General features: G+C 39.6%; 1 protein-coding gene across 9 annotated transcripts in view; it reads right to left on the bottom strand.

Annotated features, from left to right (window-relative positions):
• Positions 1–17,945, bottom strand: part of THADA (THADA armadillo repeat containing) — a 151,987-nt gene extending 134,042 nt beyond the window's left edge. For 4 of the 9 annotated variants that reach the window (XR_012579471.1, XM_074537168.1, XM_074537169.1 and 1 more), the window contains exons 1-19: positions 16,526–17,847; positions 15,166–15,260; positions 14,626–14,756; positions 13,738–13,886; positions 13,569–13,601; positions 12,976–13,024; positions 11,909–12,099; positions 11,156–11,250; positions 10,647–10,867; positions 9,028–9,719; positions 8,273–8,424; positions 7,976–8,131; positions 6,694–6,816; positions 5,661–5,784; positions 4,111–4,259; positions 3,050–3,260; positions 1,550–1,685; positions 1,054–1,190; positions 483–641 (exon numbers count right to left, since the gene is read on the bottom strand). Coding sequence is in view for 8 of the 9 variants with exons in the window: in XM_074537168.1 (XP_074393269.1) it covers positions 483–641; positions 1,054–1,190; positions 1,550–1,685; positions 3,050–3,260; positions 4,111–4,259; positions 5,661–5,784; positions 6,694–6,816; positions 7,976–8,131; positions 8,273–8,424; positions 9,028–9,719; positions 10,647–10,867; positions 11,156–11,250; positions 11,909–12,099; positions 12,976–13,024; positions 13,569–13,601; positions 13,738–13,886; positions 14,626–14,756; positions 15,166–15,260; positions 16,526–16,601 (3,079 nt within the window). In the remaining variant the exon portion in view is untranslated. The other 5 variants (XM_014264420.3, XM_026791065.2, XM_026791066.2 and 2 more) reach the window with 5 other exon arrangements.
• Positions 17,946–18,676: the final 731 nt, after the last annotated feature.

The following is an 18,676-nucleotide window of genomic DNA, read 5'->3' on the forward strand; positions in this document are numbered from 1 at the left end:
CTTATTATTTTATGATATATATATTATATTAAAAGTAGATGACATATTAAAACTATACTAAAAGAATAGAAGAAAGGATTTCATCAGAAGGCTAGCAAGGAGAGGAACAAGTATGGAGTGAATAACAAAAGCTTATGACTGACTGAGAGTCAGACAGCTGAACTGTGATTGCCCATTAATTAGAAACAACCACATGAGACCAATGACAGATGCACCTGCTGCATTCCACAGCAGCAGATAATTATTGCTTATATTTTGCTCCTGAGGCCTCTCAGCTTCTCAGGAGAAAAAATTCTAAGGAAAGGATTTTCCATAAAACATGTCTGTAACAGTTTCTAAAGCCAAGTCCATGGATAACTAGCTTCTGACAGGCAAGAACTAAAATGTTACACAAGCAAGTAATTTCCAACTGATCATCCACATAAAATGACTCCTCTATAAAAAATACCTTGATTTAATTACTTATATAGCCTTGGATTTACCTCTCATTTCCATGCAACTATTTTTCATCGGCCTCTGGTCAGCCAGCTTTTCAGATTCTTCTTTGCAGTGTTCTTTCAGAATTTTTGCTTGCATAAAATAATCGTTTGTGTCCTGTGGTTGTATCTCGTGCAGAATCATCTGCAGGCGATCTGCACTTTCTGCACATTAAACAAGAGGGATATTTAAGATAGGAGACAAAACTATTTCCATTTTTTATACTGATGTAATTCATTTTGGGTGCATAAGTACAGAGGAAAGCTATAAGCATTAAAAAAGAAAAACCACAAGGTTCTATGCTGATTAGAATGATCAAGGATAAAACACTGAATTTACAGCCCCTGTTTTGAAAGAGATGTAACAATGCATTCTACAAATTTTTGTCCGTTTTTTTAGGGAAGAAGTCAAGAAAACTTTATCAGAAATCAAAATAGTGACCAAAAATTATGACATAAAATGAGAAGCTGAAAGGGAGGGGTGCTCAGTCTAGTTCTGAATGACTGCAAGACAAAGAGACCTTCAGAAGCATCAGATTAGAAAATAATTGTTTTGGGATTCTGTTTGGTTCTTTACCTGGATCACTGTCCATGGGAATCAGACCCTCAGGTGATGAGCTCTGTACTACTGGTGATACCACAGCAGAGAGGCTGTATGACATCAGAATGAGCCTGGTCACTATTTCCTTCCATTCAGACACCAGGGTCAAGTTACTTAAAGAAAAAAGTCAAAATCACAACCAAAACATGGATTAAAAATAATTTTATATTTAAAAAAAAGAACCAAAATTACAAATACTTCTGCAACAATATTTATGAAAACTATGAGTAGGGTAGAGATTGAAAAGTCTTAAGGCTGAGTTTACCACATACAAAAGCAGTATCAAACAGTGCAGCAGCCAGCAAGAGTTCTAAAAGCCACAGGTACTGGATTTCCTTATAAATAATACTGCATGATTTTCTCTTCTCCTTAACAGCTCTTCCACTGCATTTAAACATGGAGCTACAGCTTTCCATTAAGTATGTTTTCCTTAAAATATGGAGTTCCAACTTATTTCGTGTGTTTTACTTACTTGAAGGGTAATTGCTGCAAAGCCCCATTTATACAGTGCACTCTCCCATACATGGGGAAGGATGCTGCTGCTTGAAGCAGAGACTTCTTGGCTTGGAATATTTCTTCTTCAACGTTCACCAACAAAAGCTTGATAACTAAAATATTTTAAAGCACAGATTTACACTGAACATTCATATACTGATTTTCTAAGAAATAAGTCTGCTTTAAGGCTTTTAAGGAATAAAACCTGTGTACACAACAATTCAGTGGAATATAAACAGCAATTTCCTTTATTATACACATCCCTCTTGTCACTGAAATATGTTACCATTGATTTTCAGTTACCTAAATTCCAGCAATATTTGTTATAGTCAATTTAATCTATCTCTCTGAACCAAAGAGCAGCTGTGAAAAGCACAGCCCACATCCTACCCTCAGGGAAAATCCAACAGCTCATGATGAAGTCACAAGGAATTACCTACTCCATACCGCAAAGTCAGACTTCACACCCTTACAGCCACAATAATACAATGATGAGTACAGCAGAGTATTAAAGATTGAAAGTTCACAATTATACATTTGAACTTGGTTTTCCACTAAGCAACCTGACCCATTTAAGGACACGCGTCTATTTTAATTCTGTTTATAGCTTGTGACATCTCAGTGCCAGAATCAGAACAAATTGCAGATCCTAATGAGGAACCATGGATCACCACCAGCAGCAAATGCAATGAGACATGAGGTTACCCACACATTTCCTTCACTTATGGCCACCACAACCATGTCTCAAAATTGTTATTTCACTGCATGACAAGAAAGGATTAACAGGCATCTGTAGAGAAGCCAAGAATGGCACAAAAAAGTATCAAAAATGAGATCACTGTAAATTACATAAAATGTTTTACCACAAATAATGAACTTAAGTATTTTAATTTCACTGAAGATTACTTTAAGTGGAGAAAGCTTGGTGAACAAATTTGGCAAACCTGCCAGATCTAGAGCCCTGTCATCTTTCATCCAGGGACACTAAACCAAAGAAAATTACTCTGTATGTCAAGAAAGCTTCATTACTGTGGGTGTGTATTCACAAATCACACAGAAAAATGGGGCCAGGTGAACAGAGCTCCAAGGGGCAGGGCTGCAAACATCAAGTACTGAAACACAGACTAACTAAGCTGCCTTCCCCAGGGTGAGTGAGCTCTCAGAGGAAGCAGAGGGCTCTTCCCTGCACTTTATGCACTCAGCTTCACCAGGCTCACTGCCTGGGCCTCCACAGCACTTTCAAATGTCACTGCTCAAAGTAATGACAAAAGCCACCTTATAGAATATTCAACAGCCTCAACACCAACAGGACTAGATGGAGATGTTACTGAAGAACATGGCTTCTTAACAGCAAAATACAATATACTTAAAATCCTGTTAGAAATAAGCATCTCTTACTAACCCTCCCACCAAAAGCCTTATTGAAAAGCAGCAAACTTTTAACAAATCGAAAAAAACCTTTCCCCCAAAATCTTACCTGCCAAAGTGTTCTTCTCTACTGTACTCACTGATGTGTTCTCATCCAGCTGGGAGTTATGCTTAAGCTGTTTTCCTAAACAAATGTGCTGCAGTCCTTTGTGATACACCAAAAAGTTCAACAAATATGAAGCAGTGACACAATCATACGGCTTGGTGCTTGTGCTAAGATCAATTGCTGCTTGGAACAGAAGATCTAGATTTTCAGAACCCTGAAAAGAAACCAAATCAGTCATATTGCTCATTTAATTGAGCTTCCAGATTGATTTAATTAAGCTTCTTACAACCCTGGAATCTGATAACCTGCTTTTAATTAAGTTTGCTGGTACATATTTCTTGAGAAACACTTGTTTTGTACACTGATGACCTTACACTCAAAACATGCATGTGCATGTATTTAGCAAGGATACAATTACATAGACATTGAGGATGGGGACAGCCATTTATAAAGCAGTGCTCAATTACACTGCACCTCACAGGAAATCTCTTTTTTCAAGTTAATGTGTTTTATCTGCTAATGGACATTAAAGAGAAGCACAATTTACTTGGTAGCAGCATTTGTTCATCTGTACTAATGAATTTTAAAATAAATTTTCATCAAGTTATTACAGACAGATCAGTATCAATTCAAAGGGCAAAATTTGTCAGAAATCAATAAAACCAATCAGACAATGAAACCTGAGATCAATTAGAAAGCAAAGGAAACAGGGAGCTGCATTTCCTAAAAGTACAAGAGAAACCAAGTTAAAATGCCCCAATCATTTAGAAAGATAAGTCACAACTAAGCCAAGGGCTTGCATTAACTATTCTTCTGACAGTTCACAGTCATACCCAAAGAACTTCCCAAACTCCTCCATCCATTGGTGAAACAAGCCTCCATAGGCAAGGGCAGAAGCTGTGTAACATTATACAGAAGGTGTTAGTGATGAACACTGCTGCAGCCAACCTGGACTGGCTTCTAAGGCTCAGGATTCCTGCTCTGTACCCAACACAAGCACCTGGTGTACTACACAACATCCATCTTCCACAAAATTACTCCCTCTAAACTCTTTAAGTTCATACCTGTAAATTCAATGCAACATCACGTAGCTTCATCAGAAGTCTAAATGCCAGAATTTTTACTTCCTCAAAAGTACTGGCAAAACACTGGATCAGAGTCTGGACACGAGCAGAATCCATCTCCTGATCCAGCTGGAAAACTTGTGCCTGGCCTGTTCAAAGAAATGAAAGCCTTAGATAGCTATGCTCTAACTCTTTCCAGAATAAGCACTCTCCTCACATTCTGCTTTGCTATACTAAAACAAGCCTTAAATTTTAGCCAAATTATTATTTTAATATTATTTCTCTTAAGAGGTTTTAAAACACCATATTTAACATTGTTAGGAATAAAAGAAGCCTTACCTTATTTCAAAAAATTACTCTTAGTAATACAGAAAATAACTTGTTGCCAAAAACAGAATCCCGTTTACTCCCTTTAAATTTAGCATTGAAAAAATCTTTATTTAGTTTTGCTTAAAAACTCTTTTCCTGTAAGTATGTAATATTAGAAAATAATTCCTTTCAATAAAGTGGTTGAAAGCTTCAGTGTATTTTGGCACTTGGTGTTTTGAGTTATTTTGTCATAGGAATAATCCCTTAAAATGTAAGCCATTACAATTTCTTCTGGTTTTAATTTAGATATAAATGAGTTGTGAATTCTGGTGATTCGACCTAATGCTGTAAAGAAGGCAGAAATTTTAGGATGTAAACAACTGCACCATAATACAGCACAGAATACAACAGGTAAATTGCCTTTATAGAAATAATGTCCAATTTACAAAATCCTCAGCTGCTATTATAAACAACTGAGGATAACTTTCTGGTTTAAAAAAAACCAGCAATAATATATTACATATAATAATAACATTGTGTTCATTTATCGAGTGGTTTTGAGAAATTATTTAGCAAGATGGCAATTTTATTCCCTCTCAAAATCAACTTTAATATTAGACAACTAATTTCTTTAAAGAAAAGGTTACAATTTAGGACTGAAACATTTTTATGTTGACCGTGTGATCCAGAGACAAGATTCAGCAAGATTATCAATACTCCAAAGCTCTAAATACTTATTTAGATTGCCATGAAATCATGAAGAAAATTTAAAATAACACCAGCAGATCATCATTAACTGGATAATAAATCTGTCTTTTATTTAGCATAGTATCATGAGGATATGCAATAGTTTTTCAATCAAGAGGTTTTACTCAAATGAGCATTTCAAGCTATCAAGATATATGTGCAGGAAAAAGGAGAGAAGTTACCAAATACATTGACACTTGTCCAGACATTTTCCTCATAATAAAAAATAAGCCTTCCTAAAAAGCAAGCTATGCAATAAAATCCAAATTTATAAAAGACATGCAACAGGCAATTATTAGCAATTACTTCAATATTTCTTTTTCCATAAAAACTTACTATCCTCCCTTGATATAAAACAAAGACAATTCAGGAAATGCCATAGAAATAAAGGACTAAGAATATCCTTTGATGGAATCTGACTAGCTGGCATAAAAGAATTCTTCAATACCTTCCATTCCTACAGTCTATTAAAGTTTATAAATTAGACTTCTTACCTTTTGGAACAGAAAATATTTCTGCTATTGATTCCAAAATACTCAGTGCACAAAACCTGGTTGGGTGTGATGAACCAGGAAACAATACCTCAAAAAGTCTGGCACATACAGATGACATGAAATCCTGGGGGAAAAAAATTGCAGGAAAAAAATTAAGACTTTACTTGCTGGCCTACAAAGAAAAGCCTAAGTAACTGAACTCAGGACATTCTGCTTTACCCCAAAAAGTATGACCTTACAGTTAATTTTGGAAAAACAGGAGGCCAACATTCACAGTGCAGACTTTCTTGTTTCTCAGAGTACAGTGAAGGCTGGACAATGATTTGGGTTTCTAAATACAACAGTTTCCTTTCCTCAGGCCCACAAAAAGACAGTCATTGGATCTAATCCTGAAAATTAGCTGACCAAGAAAAGCAGAACTCAAGGAACAGACTGGCACAAAGATACTGATGATGTGAGCCTTTAAATAGGATAAAAAGGACAAATACAAAAGAAGTCTTCATGCTAAAGCTCTTGTCATTCATTCTCTCACTCACTGATTATTCTGGAGACCTAGAAAAAGACTGAAGTTCAACTGATCTCTATTTTAATCCCAATAACACACATCATTTAAAGCTCACTACTAAATGGCCAACAGGACAGGACATTTGCCCAAATTTTTTTTTTTTTTTTTTTTTGGATTGAGGGTCCATCTCCAGGCGCTCCTCACTTACTGCTGTTTTAATGCACATCACAGCAATCCCTCATTACCTTTATTGGTTTCAAACCAAATTTACCTTAAAGGCCCCCTCCAAATATCAATGGGCAGTCAGTTCATCAACAACAGCCTATTTAGTCAAAATAAACTTGCACAAGAGCATCAGTGTGGACAAGCTCCCCAGTACTGTTTGATTTCATAGGGTTTTTTATTTCTGCACTGAACTATTGCCTAACACACAGAGTGCCTAACTTACCCAGTGGTGTTCAGGAACAAAGAACCCTCAGAAATGCTATTCCCCTGCTCTATTATCTGAATCTCTAGCAGTCTACTTACTTTGTATTGCTGCAAAATCCTCAAAGGAGGCATTTTAGTTGACTTCTCAACTAACTCTTGCTTGGTTTTATTTTGCTCCAATTTATAAAGCACTTGAGAACTTTCTTGTATCCTGCAAAATAACTTTTAAAACAAAAGAAAACAGGTGAGACAAGAATCATTGACATTGAAATCAGGGAAAGGTAGATTTTCAGCTTATTTTCCAAATCACACTGCTTATAATTTTTAGGAAGTTTGCACACAGCATAACACAGAACAGATCCTTCTCTCTCCACTCCAAATCCAAGGTTTTGCTTCCCACCTCTCTTGTGACGAATTTCCTCTACACCTCCAAAACCTTCTTCCATCTCCCTCCTTAAATTCATGCCAAGCCTTCTCCTCCTGCCTCATTTTCTGTGGAATTGAATTCATCTATAAAAACACTCAATGCAGATAATTTCTACCGCCTCAGTGTCCCTTAGAGTTTGACTCACTTCAGAAGTGCTTTCTCCACCTCTTTAGTGCCCATAAGTAGTATTTCCTTTCTTATCACACACCCATCTAGCACAACTTTTCCATCTCATGCTCCTCAGTCTGCACCAGGTAAGAAAGGAAAGAGATGGGATTTCTCTTTTGGTTTTGCCAAACTGACTCCCTCATTTTTCTCCCTTCTCAAATTAATTATTTTCTCCTTCCACACTGCCTTCCTTTGCCATAAACATCTTCCAAGATGTTCCAATGCTCTTTATACATACATGGTTCTTCATTTTATCCCCATCCTTCTACCATGAGCTACATGTGACCTTGACAGCTTCCACCAAACGGAGAGACTCATTCCCTGCAGACTGTAATGGCACAATCACATCATAGTGAATATTCTTCTACTTTGTTTTCCAGGTCAGGTTTCTGAGGGTGATGAAGTGACTGAATTTGCCTGAGGTGTGACAAGTCCATGGAAGCACAGCTTTAGGCCCCAGCAAAGGCAACACAAGGCTCACTGCTGACTCCAGGGCACATTGCTTTGCTATTGGCAAAGTGTGCAGGGGCTGGCAGGTCAAGCAACACCACCATCACCCATGAAGTCACCCTGCCTCTGCCACTTAATATTTTCTTTAAGCCATCCTTGCCTGTGATGACTTAACATCATTCAGTTGGGTAATACATAAAGCATAAAGCATACTCCTGGCCTCAGAGCTTCTACTCTTTCCAAGAGCAACTTTGTAACATACTCATTATTTCCTTTAAAATGGAGTTATAACTAACATAGGAGGCACGTTAGACATTGCTCCTAGTTTGAAATTACCTTTCTCAGCAGAGAAATGATCTGTTGCCTTACAGAAGGAGATTGGTTATTCAAGTTGTACAGCATAAAAAACTGAATTAGTTGCATTTCTTCCAGAGACACAATTTCTGTAGTACGATGGGTTTCACAGAGCAAACCTAAAGCATCAATGCAAACCTGAAAGATATTTAAAAGTTCAGCACAAAAGAGTTACTGACACCTATGATGACACCTTTGCTTTAATACAACACTACCACAGTAATCAGTATCAAAGCAATTATTCTAATTTAAAGGATACATAAATGGCTGTCCCTTTACCTGGCTGTGCTGATGAACCAGACCCTGTTTTATACACTCAGTGGATACAAGACCACTGCTCATAATATTTGAAAGTTCCAGATGTCCATGGGCCCTGGCTGTTCTCAAGCAGGCCATCAATGCTCCAAGAGCTCCTCTAGTACTGCAAGAGCCTAAAGAAAATGAAAACCAGTAATAATTACTGTTTGATTAATAGAAGCAATGTACTATTTGCAGTGCTCATCAGAAATCCCAATATTTTCAACACATGGACACACCCCCTTTTATTTCTACTCCATAAATCCCAAAAGATTGTGCTGCTATAGATTAAACTAGTTCTAAAGCCCAAAAAATTTCATTACAAATGTGTCATATGACAAAAAGACCTTGTGAGGTCTCACATGCCATTATTTTAGAGTCCACTAAATTACTCCAAAACAAGAGAATCATAAATCTCGCATTCACATATTTACAAGAAAAAAAAACATCTGTTACTGGACACACCTGCTTAAAAAAGAAAAACAGTAGTAGAAAATACATAACCCTAACAAACCCTGGTAATGAGAACCATAAGGTACCCACAGAAGGATTTTGCACATGGCACAAAGACACACTTATAATTATCATGACTTTCACCTTGAAATACTAATAGCAATAATAAACAACTGGAATTTTTCTTCCAAATTAATTCTAACAATAATAATAGACCAGAAATCACATGGTTATGATTTTTTTTAATCCAATCATAATTACAAATACAAAGTTTATTTTCTTACCCAGATTAGCATCTGCAGAGGCCTGAAGAATTCTTATCATGTAGCTCAGACTGTCAGGGTTACATTTGAGCAATTTTGGTAAATAGTAATCTATTATGTAAGTCGTTTGGTCATGGTTCCCTTCACACAGTATTACCAGAAGAGGAGAAACCCAGATGTTGTGCCACTGGTCAATCCAGGTGCCCTTGTGAAAACTCAAAGTAAAATGGGCCTTGTGATTTGTAAACATGGTTTCCAGAAGATCACTGGCATAAGGGGCAAGAGATTGATCACTCATCACATCCAGGATCCGCACTGGAATTGCCCTGTCCAACTGCAGTATATTTTCAGTGCCCACACATTCCACCAGAGAGCCAAGAGAAGTATATTTCCCTTTTACATGCCAATCCAAGCTCAGTAAATGCTTTATCAGCCTCGCAAAGAATGGGTCTGATTTTCCATTGGATCCAGCAATGGTGGTTTGGTGTATCTGAAGAAGATTCTTGAAAATCAATTTGGTTTGGTGTCTGATGGCATCCAGAGGGTGGTCCCAGTGTGTATAAATGTATTCCAGCAGCTTCCCAATTATATCAGAGCTCCCATTAAGTTTGAGTTTTAGATCTGGAGAGCCTGAAACAAGGGCAGCCAGTGCTGAATTAGTCCAAATAACAAGAATTCTAGACAAAGATGTTGCCACACTGGGTTCTTTTAACCTTTTAAAAAGAACAAACAAAAAAATTTCATTACCTTAATTTATCAATATTTTAAAAAAATACATTTTGTATTTCAGAATAACTATTCATCACATTCATTTACCTTACACAAAAACAGATTAGGAGACTCAACCCATTCATGGAGGAAAAGGAATGAACACAGAAGTGATCGACTGGATGTTGCCAGTACATGCTTAGTTACCTGATGTGCTATTAAGTGGTTGCAGCTAAACCCCCTAACAATGGGGAAAAGAAACCACACAAGCTCCACAACAATAAAACAAAAAAAATTAGTGTGCACCTGCTAACATTTGAGCAGCATTCTGATGTTGCATGCTTCTTGAAAATGTAAGGAAAAAATTTCACTGCTATATAAAACCATCAGAATTGAGAATCCTATGTGCAAAAACAAGATCACAAAACTGATCTCCAAGGCACAATCAAAGACTGAACTGAATGCACATTTTAATCTCCAATCCAATAGTGCCGGTGGGCCCTTAGATGCAAACAGCCAGGAAAAAAAAACCAACTAAAACTCATATGGCTTCAAGTATTCCACACACTGGCACACTTTGCTTTCCTCTGAACTTTCAGCAGGAGAGGACGTGATGTCCTGAAACTGAAATTTATCTGTCTACATAAGAACTGATCCTGACACACCTTAACCATAAGGGAATTGATAAATTTATCCCATTCATGTCAGAAAACAAAATTTTAGCGTGCAAGAAAAACTGAAACTTAGAACTACACATGCAACATCAATATATTTTTTCAAATTTACAAAGCTTTTATGAATATATTATAAAGATGGTCTTTTTGAAAGAACCTATTATCATTACACTGAAAACAGAGATATTCCACCAGCACCACAGGAGTCATGCAAAAATAGAATTAGAAAACATGAAACAACACAGAACACAGACTTACTCTGAACTCAATGACAGCAAGACGGATGCAATATCTAACAACAGCTTCTCTCCATTTTCACCCATGCTGCCGTTTTTCCAATCCAGCATAGCCAGAGCTCCGTGGCAAAGGAAGAGCAGCACCGAGCCCGGGAGCTGTGGCGTGCACAGAACCCCACAGCTCCTCAGGAACCACGCTGGCACACCTGAGTGTTCCACTGCCCCACGCAGCAAGCCACTGATCTGCAACACCAAAACACACCCATCACAGCACCTCAGCACAGCACAGAACCTCTTTTGGGCATAGCTTAGAAGATCTGAAGGGATTACTTGTAAATAGTGTGTTTGTCAAATTCCAAGCCCAAGTCTTACTACTTCATATAGCAAGGAGAGAAGAAAGGATTATACTCCAGCTGAGGACTGATAGAAAGGCTGGCAAGCCCTGCATTAGCAAAGCCTCCAGACAACAGTGACAGCACAGGGTAACAACACCATGATACTGCACAGTCTTCAGCCAAGAAATACACTTACCAATGAAGGTAATTCCTCAACTGGCTCATACATAGCTCTGGTGAAGAGAACAACAGCCAGGCCTGAGGTAGTCTGAACAGTCTGCAGGAGCGTTGCTACACAGCAGAGATACTGTACATTAGAATGCAGCAAACACTGAGTGCTAGAACTGCAGGGCAATATTATAAAGTACGGCATTGAATTTTGCTAGGCTACTTGTAGTTAGTTGTGTCATCACAAATCTGCAGTGCCCACTTGGATAGTAAATATTAATAACTTGATCCTCCAGTGTAATAAGAAATTGCTAATATCTTTAACAGAAGAAAACACAGGACTGCCCACTAAGGCAAGGAGGGCTGTGGCAGAGACTACTGACATGTTAAACTCTACTACATAAAAACATCTGTATGCTTTAGAAAAGAAAAAACTATTAGTTATGGTGTGCCCATAAATAGTTCTGACAGCATATTTCATGGAGGTGTAGATATTTCTGGTAGGCAAAGACATTTGGTGACTCTCAAAAGCATTTCTGTTAGTTTTTGAATTATTAATAACAGCATTAATCTTTGTAGTGGGACAAGTTAAACTGTACACTCTAAAACTGCCACCTACAAATCATAGCTCACCAAAAAAAACAACTACTGCTCACATTCACATTGATCTCAGTAGTTCAATTTCCATGCAAACTAAACTAAGTCTTTATACCTACAGGTTACTTACTACAAAGACAACAGGTTAATTAAAATATTAGGGGTTTAATGTTATTACACTTACCATCCATTAGGAAGTTGGTGCAACTTTTCAGTAAACTGCACATACTTTGCCAAACAAAAGATTCACTATCTTTCCAAAGACTTCCCTGGATATTTTCTTGCAATTTCTGTATAAGCATCATTGAAACTTTAATGGCTATCAGTAAATCGTGCATCAGCTGAGTCTGAACAATACAATTTCCATGATTCTTTCTGTGGAAAAAAAAAAAAAGATGAGCAAGCACACAAAAAACAAATTAAAACCATTCTTCACCATCCCCAGAGAACCACATTCTGCCAACTTAGATAGGATTAATGGTGAAAACTAATGTATTGCTTGAGTTGATCAATATGTAACTACAGGAAAACAAGGAGCAGACTCAAGGGTAGTTTGTTAAAATGAAGTTAACAAATGAAAATGACAAATTGTGCTACATTTTCTACAGGTTCCTGCGACAAACTTTCATTCATGTTATTCTGCCTGAGCAGAACTGAACTTCACCAGAAGCTTTCCAAAAAGGCCAACATAATGCAGTGCTGCTCTTTTCTAATTTTTCAAGTAATTCCTCCATGTATGAAGGACATCTCTATGATGTGACATTCTTCTAACATGAAGGTAGAAAGTATCTAATCTTTCAGTGTACAAAGCACTTCCTTAAGTGCCCCTCTCCTCCCAGTTCAGAATGAGAGACCACAATGAAGCTGCTTCACTTAATGAAATGCTGGAAAATGTCAAGTATATCAATACTGAATTAAACACTCATAGAATATGAAAGAGTTTTACTCTACCAGAATTTTACATTTATTAATTACACTCTTTAGCCACAATTCAGATAGCAAAACCTTAACTCAAAGGCCTCCCTTAGTAGTAGTTCTAACAGTATCAGTGCCTTACCTCTATTACATTATCATATTGCCACAAAATAAAAGAATCAATCAGTTTTTATTTAAAATCTGCACCATTGTAAAATAATATTTCTATCTTTCATCAATGTATGGCTACCAAAGTGATATTTTAAACCAAACCAAATTATCTTGCAAGGGTGAAATAAAACCAGATAAAATAGAGCTGCTATTGAATTCACTTGCCTGTTTTCTTCCTGTATGTCAAGCAGCAACTTCTGCAGAAACTGAAGAACTAGTGAAAATAATTATGGTATAAATTTACTTACAAGAGAAATAGAACAGAAAATTCCCAGCAAAGCCACCACACATACATCTCAATACATCACACATACCCAGCTGCAATGAACAGTTACTCATACAGTGGTGATTCTTGCATTCCACCAACAAATTAAACTGGTATTTCAGTACAGACAAACACAAGCAATGCTAAAACAAAATCTCAAACTGTTTTGCAACAACCTGGTGCAAAACAAGTTTCCAACCCCCTTGGCCTAATCTGTGAGATATTGACTCTCCCTACCACAATTGCTCACTGCTACTCAGATTTGTATCAGGGTTGCCCAGTAAAGCAAAACTGACCCCTGGAAATTAAAGGTATGAATCAGTCTTGTCTTTCACAAAAAAGTACCATGTAAGGGTACTAGTTTTTTGAAAATTAGCCAGGAGGAAATCAGATCTGATAGATCTTCATGCCTGCTTCATGTCACTCTTCTCCACACACATCCCTCCCACAGTAACATGCAGTGAAGCATATTTTACTATAAATGTGACTTTACCTTCTTCAAACAGGTTCTTAATACAGGCTCTACCTAGAGGAAAGAAAATACATTTTAAGTGCTGAGTACTAGCCAGCACTATCTATTTTACATAACTGCCAACATCACTATCAGGTGTGGCCCCAGTGCTGAGCAAGTTTAACCAGAGGAACATTGGATGTCAGTGCACCTAAGCTGAAGTCCTCCATACAGGAAGCAAGGTTGTCCAGCACTTTTCTGTACAAATACACATCTGTGGCTTTCAGCTCTTCCCGAAGGCAGCACACAAAGCTTTGCACAGCTGGCACCATCAGATGTCCAGGAAGACCGTTCAGTGAACTGCAACATGAAGAAACAGCACATTTAGCTTGGTTTTCCTGAGGTGTTGGAACATCCACTGCACCAAAATCCATGTCAGCTAAAACTCCAATACACATTATTGTATCCTGCATGAAAACATCATCTGTTTTAAAATTAACATGCACATTCTCAGTTTGCAGCTAGAAAACCTGTCAGAGGGGTGCACAGCTTGGGGATGGCTGCCACCAAATCCAGGATGGAAGCCCTGCATCTCAGTGGGACAGGGAATGTTTTCAGACAAAGAAAGGAAGGCAGCTCAGCACCAGATCTTAAAAAATACTGAGGCTATTAAAAAATTCCTTAAAGAAATACAGCAATAATTGTGCAATAAAAAAATATAATTGCAATAAAAATATGCACAAGAAACCACAATTTAGTTAGGATTCCTCTGAACCGCCTTCTGTTGACAAAGCTGGGATTTTGTGTTTAAAATTTCTATTCTAACATTGTATTTTAAAGTTCAAACTGCTAATTACACACTATGTTGTCTTTCCAATAATGAAATGGGCCAAAACAATGCTTCACTTTGAAGTTATCCAATGATATGTTACTTATAATTAAGATTTTTAACTTAGAAAGAAAAACTGTACATATGCACATATTAAGTACTGTAAATTTTCATAATTAAGTTACAGCAATTTATAGTGAATTACAAATTACTGACTTAGAGATAAGGAAAACATTAAAAAAAATGAAGGCTAACTACTCAATCTTTTACCTTGCCAATACTTTCTTCAAAGGATTCTTTGCACCCAGTGAAAAATATGTTTCCCCCAAAACATCCAAACAAGCTTTAACCATGGGATCACCTGCAGAACTCTGATCCATCTGCTTCACCAGTGGCATAATCTGTAATCAAAAGAACACATGATGAACAAAAAACTCTGGATATATCATTTTCAACAGTGGCAGATTTCCCTCTCATCCAAGCATATGGCACAAAACTGTCTCCCTCTTTACCATTCCCCTTTGAGTTTCAAGTTCAAATAATGTTCTAAGAACACCTCTAAAAACAAAAAAAATCCATACAAAATAGAAAACTTGGTGTCACTTGCCTTGCACTATTTTCAGTTACTGTGGCCCTTGCTAATTAAGTACTAGAACTGCATTTCTACCTGATGCATGTGCAGCTGCTTTTCCTGTGTTTCCAGGGATGTAGAAAACATCAGGAGTTTATTTTAGAGCTGTATTTGCTGTTAACAGTGCACAGGAGACACTCTCAGTTACAAAAACCACACTAACAACAGTGAAACTGTACCTGTTTAATGCACTGGATCTGCTGGATGCCATTTCTCAGCTCTGCACAGTGCACAAGCAGAGATGCCAGATTTTGCTCTTCGGCCTTTGAAAACCCTACATTTGGAAGAAGAGGATCTTTTTATAAAGTAATTACAACAAGCAGTATAAATAACACATCATTTATAAGAAGAAGAAATGACTGCTTGATTCTTAGGTTTTTTCCCAGTTCCAGTAAAACCCATTGGTGCCACAAATCCTTAAGTCTCCTAACACCTTAACACTCTTTTTTTCCCCTAACAAATGTAAAATATCAGTTTCACTGGAACACAATAGTAAGGGACCTCTGGGAGTCACCTGGTCCAAGCCCACTGCTTAAATATGTTCACCTGGAGCTGGCTGCCCAGGACCATGGCCAGGTGGCTTTGGAATACCTCCAAGGCTGGAGACTCCCCAACCTCCCTATTGAAGCTGTGCCTGTCCTCAGTCACCCTCACATTAATAAAGTGTTTCCCTTCACATTAAAATAGATGTTTAGAGGGGATCTTTAGTGCTTCAGTTTGTGCCCATGCCTTCCTGTCAGTATTTAGCACAGAAGAAATGCTGGCTCTGCCTCCCACATGCCCTCCCTTCAGGTATTTTTTACACATTGCTAAGATCCCCCTGAGCCTTCTCTTCACCAGGCCAAAGAGTCCCAGGCCCTTCAACATCTTAGCTCTTAGCTGCAATCTCTCCATATTATTCTTGTACTGGGGAGCCAAGAACTGGATCAGCAATCCAGGTGGGACCTCACCAGTGCTCCCTCATAATAACTTTAGTTTATAAATCTTGTATTACTTCATTTTCAGGTTTTTTTTTTAAACAGTAAACATCACTGGAAGCCTCCCTCATCAAATACAAAAAAGTCCCCACAAAAGAAAATACCATTTGAACAGCAGCTTTAAAACAAATTAACTACAGAAAACACAAAGAGTGGAAAAGTGACCTCCAGAGAACTCTTCCAACCTCAATCATTCTGTGACTCTTGGAAATTCAGTGTTATCCCACATATTAAGCTAACCCATCAGGTATCACTGAATTACAGGCCTGCAAGTAGGATTAAAAATAAGACCTTCTACTACCCCCACACCACAGAAAAAACAAAGTAAAGAGTTTTCAAATCAAAGCCACAATGCTCTAAAGGATTTTTTTGACTCTGCCAAGGTAAGAAGTCATTGTCATTACACAACAAAAACAAACCACAGACAAGCAAACACACCTAAAACTCACAAAACAAAACCATTAGAAATAAAACATAACAAGCAAAAAAACAGATCAATTTCAGTAACTACTCAAAGGCAAGAGAAAGCACATATTAGTTCAGAAAAAAACACCATACTTACTCTGAAGTTTTTCAAGCTGATGGTGATCAAGAAAGAATGCATCCACCTGAATTTCCTTCTTCTTCTTTAAAACCATTTTAGCTGATTTAGAAATGCCTGCTTAAAAAACAAACAAAACAAAAAATCAAAACAACAGGTCACATGGTTTTAAAAACATAATTACAAACATTTCCTACAATAATGGTCTTTTCATTGTCCTACTGTCTTGAAATGTTTGTTGCATTATCAGTGCAATTTTTCTCCAGGAAATAGCTCTCTTTGATTATAACAACTTCAGCTATTTCCAGCATTTCATCCAAATTCACCCAAACTTCACTGTGCAAAATGGAAGCAATAGAAAAGGAGAATTGCTGTACACATGACATACTGTCTCACTGAGATTTCATTGCACTTGTTGTTACATCGTTTGTGGCATGACCCTGGATCACCGCTTGGAAACATCATACAGAGACAAGGAATTAATGCCACAAAACTTCCCTTGCTCAGTTTTGCTGTTCAAAACTCATTCAGCTTGTAATAACATCAGGTAAGAACAGTGCAGCAAACCGAACAGCTCTGCTATTATGGATGTTACAAATAGCAAGTTCTTATTTGAGTGGCAATGGAGATTTAATATGTGCTACAGTGTCACCGAAGCGCGTTATCATGGAACAGCTGAGGTCGAAGGGGCCTTTGGAGCCCATCTGGCCCAACCTCCTGCTAAAGCTGGGCCATCTAGAGCCAGCTAGCCAGGCCCATGCCCAGCTATCTTTCCAATGTTTCCAGGGATGGAGACTCCCCAGGAGTTTCTCTGGCCCAGCTGTGCCAGTGCTCGGCCACCTTCACCCACACCTGGCGCTTCTCAGAGACCCGCCGTGTTTCAGGCTGTACCCAAGGCCCCTGCCCCGCCACCGAGCACCACGGAATGGAGCCTGGCCGTATCTCGTCCGCGCCTCCTTTGCACACAGCGATGAGCTCTGGAAAGCTCCCCAGATCCCCTCTCCCGCTCCACCTGTGGGCCCATCGCGGCCGCCCCCCCGCGCCTACGGCCGCTCAAATCAGACAGGAGCCGGACCGCCCGGCCTCAGAGGTGGCGGCGGCCGGGCCCCGCTGCTGCTCCGTGCCCTCCCCGCCCGAACAGCCCCGCGCCCACGGCGGCACCGAGCGCTCCGATGGACCCCGGGCCCGGCCGGGCCACGCCGCCCCCGGCACCCGCCAGGGGCCTCCCTCGCGCCGGCGGCAGCGCGGGCCCGGAGCACAGCGGCGCCGCCTGGGAAAGCGGCTGCACACAGAGCGCCACAGCAGCAGCAGGCAGGGGAAGCACCGAGGGAACGCCGCCCACCCCTTACCCCAGCGGACCCTCACCCGCGGCGCCACGTCCCTTCCCGGTGCCCGCTCCCCGCCCCACCACGTGCCGGCCGCCGCCAACCGCGGCGCGCCCCGCCCCCGGCCCGGCCCCGCTGCCGCGCCGCCTCACGCCGGGAGTGCTCGGGGAGCCGCTGGTGCCGGAGTTGCTGCGCAGCGACTGCCGCCTTTCCGTGGCAAATCCTTGTCCTAACTCAAAGATGAGAGGCACCGAGTCACAGAATCGATCGGGTTGGAAAATCGCTCTGAGGTCATCGCGTCCAGCCCGTGACCGAACGCCGCCATGTAAACAGACCCACGGCACCGAGTGCCACGTCCGGTCTTTCCTTAAACACCTCCAGGGATAGCCACTCCACCACCCCCCTGAGCAACCCATCCCAATGTCTAATCTCCCTTTCTCTGAATTAATTTTTCCTAATGTCCAACCTGAACCTCTCGGTACTGCTTAAGGCTGTGTCCTCTTGTCCTGTCTTTACTTGCCTGGGAGAAGGGCCCGACACTTACCTGTCTACAGCCTCTTTTCAGGCAGCTGTAGAGACTGAAAATGTCACCCTCGGTCTCCCTTTCCTCCTGGGTAAACAACCTTGTCTCCCTCAGCGTCTCCTCCTAGGATGTGTGCTCCTGACCCTTCACCAGTTCCACTGCCCTTCTCTGGACTCGCTCCCGAGTCACTGGACTTCGTAAGACACAACTGTCTTTCCTTACTTTAAATGTATTCTCAACTTTGGAAAAAATGGTGGCGACTTTGATGTATCCCATGATAGCCTCAGTTTCTGAATATCCTCAGCAGATTTAAAGGGATGCTGT

The sequence above is a fragment of the Zonotrichia albicollis genome, chromosome 3 (genome assembly GCF_047830755.1).
Source record: "Zonotrichia albicollis isolate bZonAlb1 chromosome 3, bZonAlb1.hap1, whole genome shotgun sequence".
In the NCBI taxonomy this organism is placed as follows: Eukaryota; Metazoa; Chordata; class Aves; order Passeriformes; family Passerellidae; genus Zonotrichia; species Zonotrichia albicollis.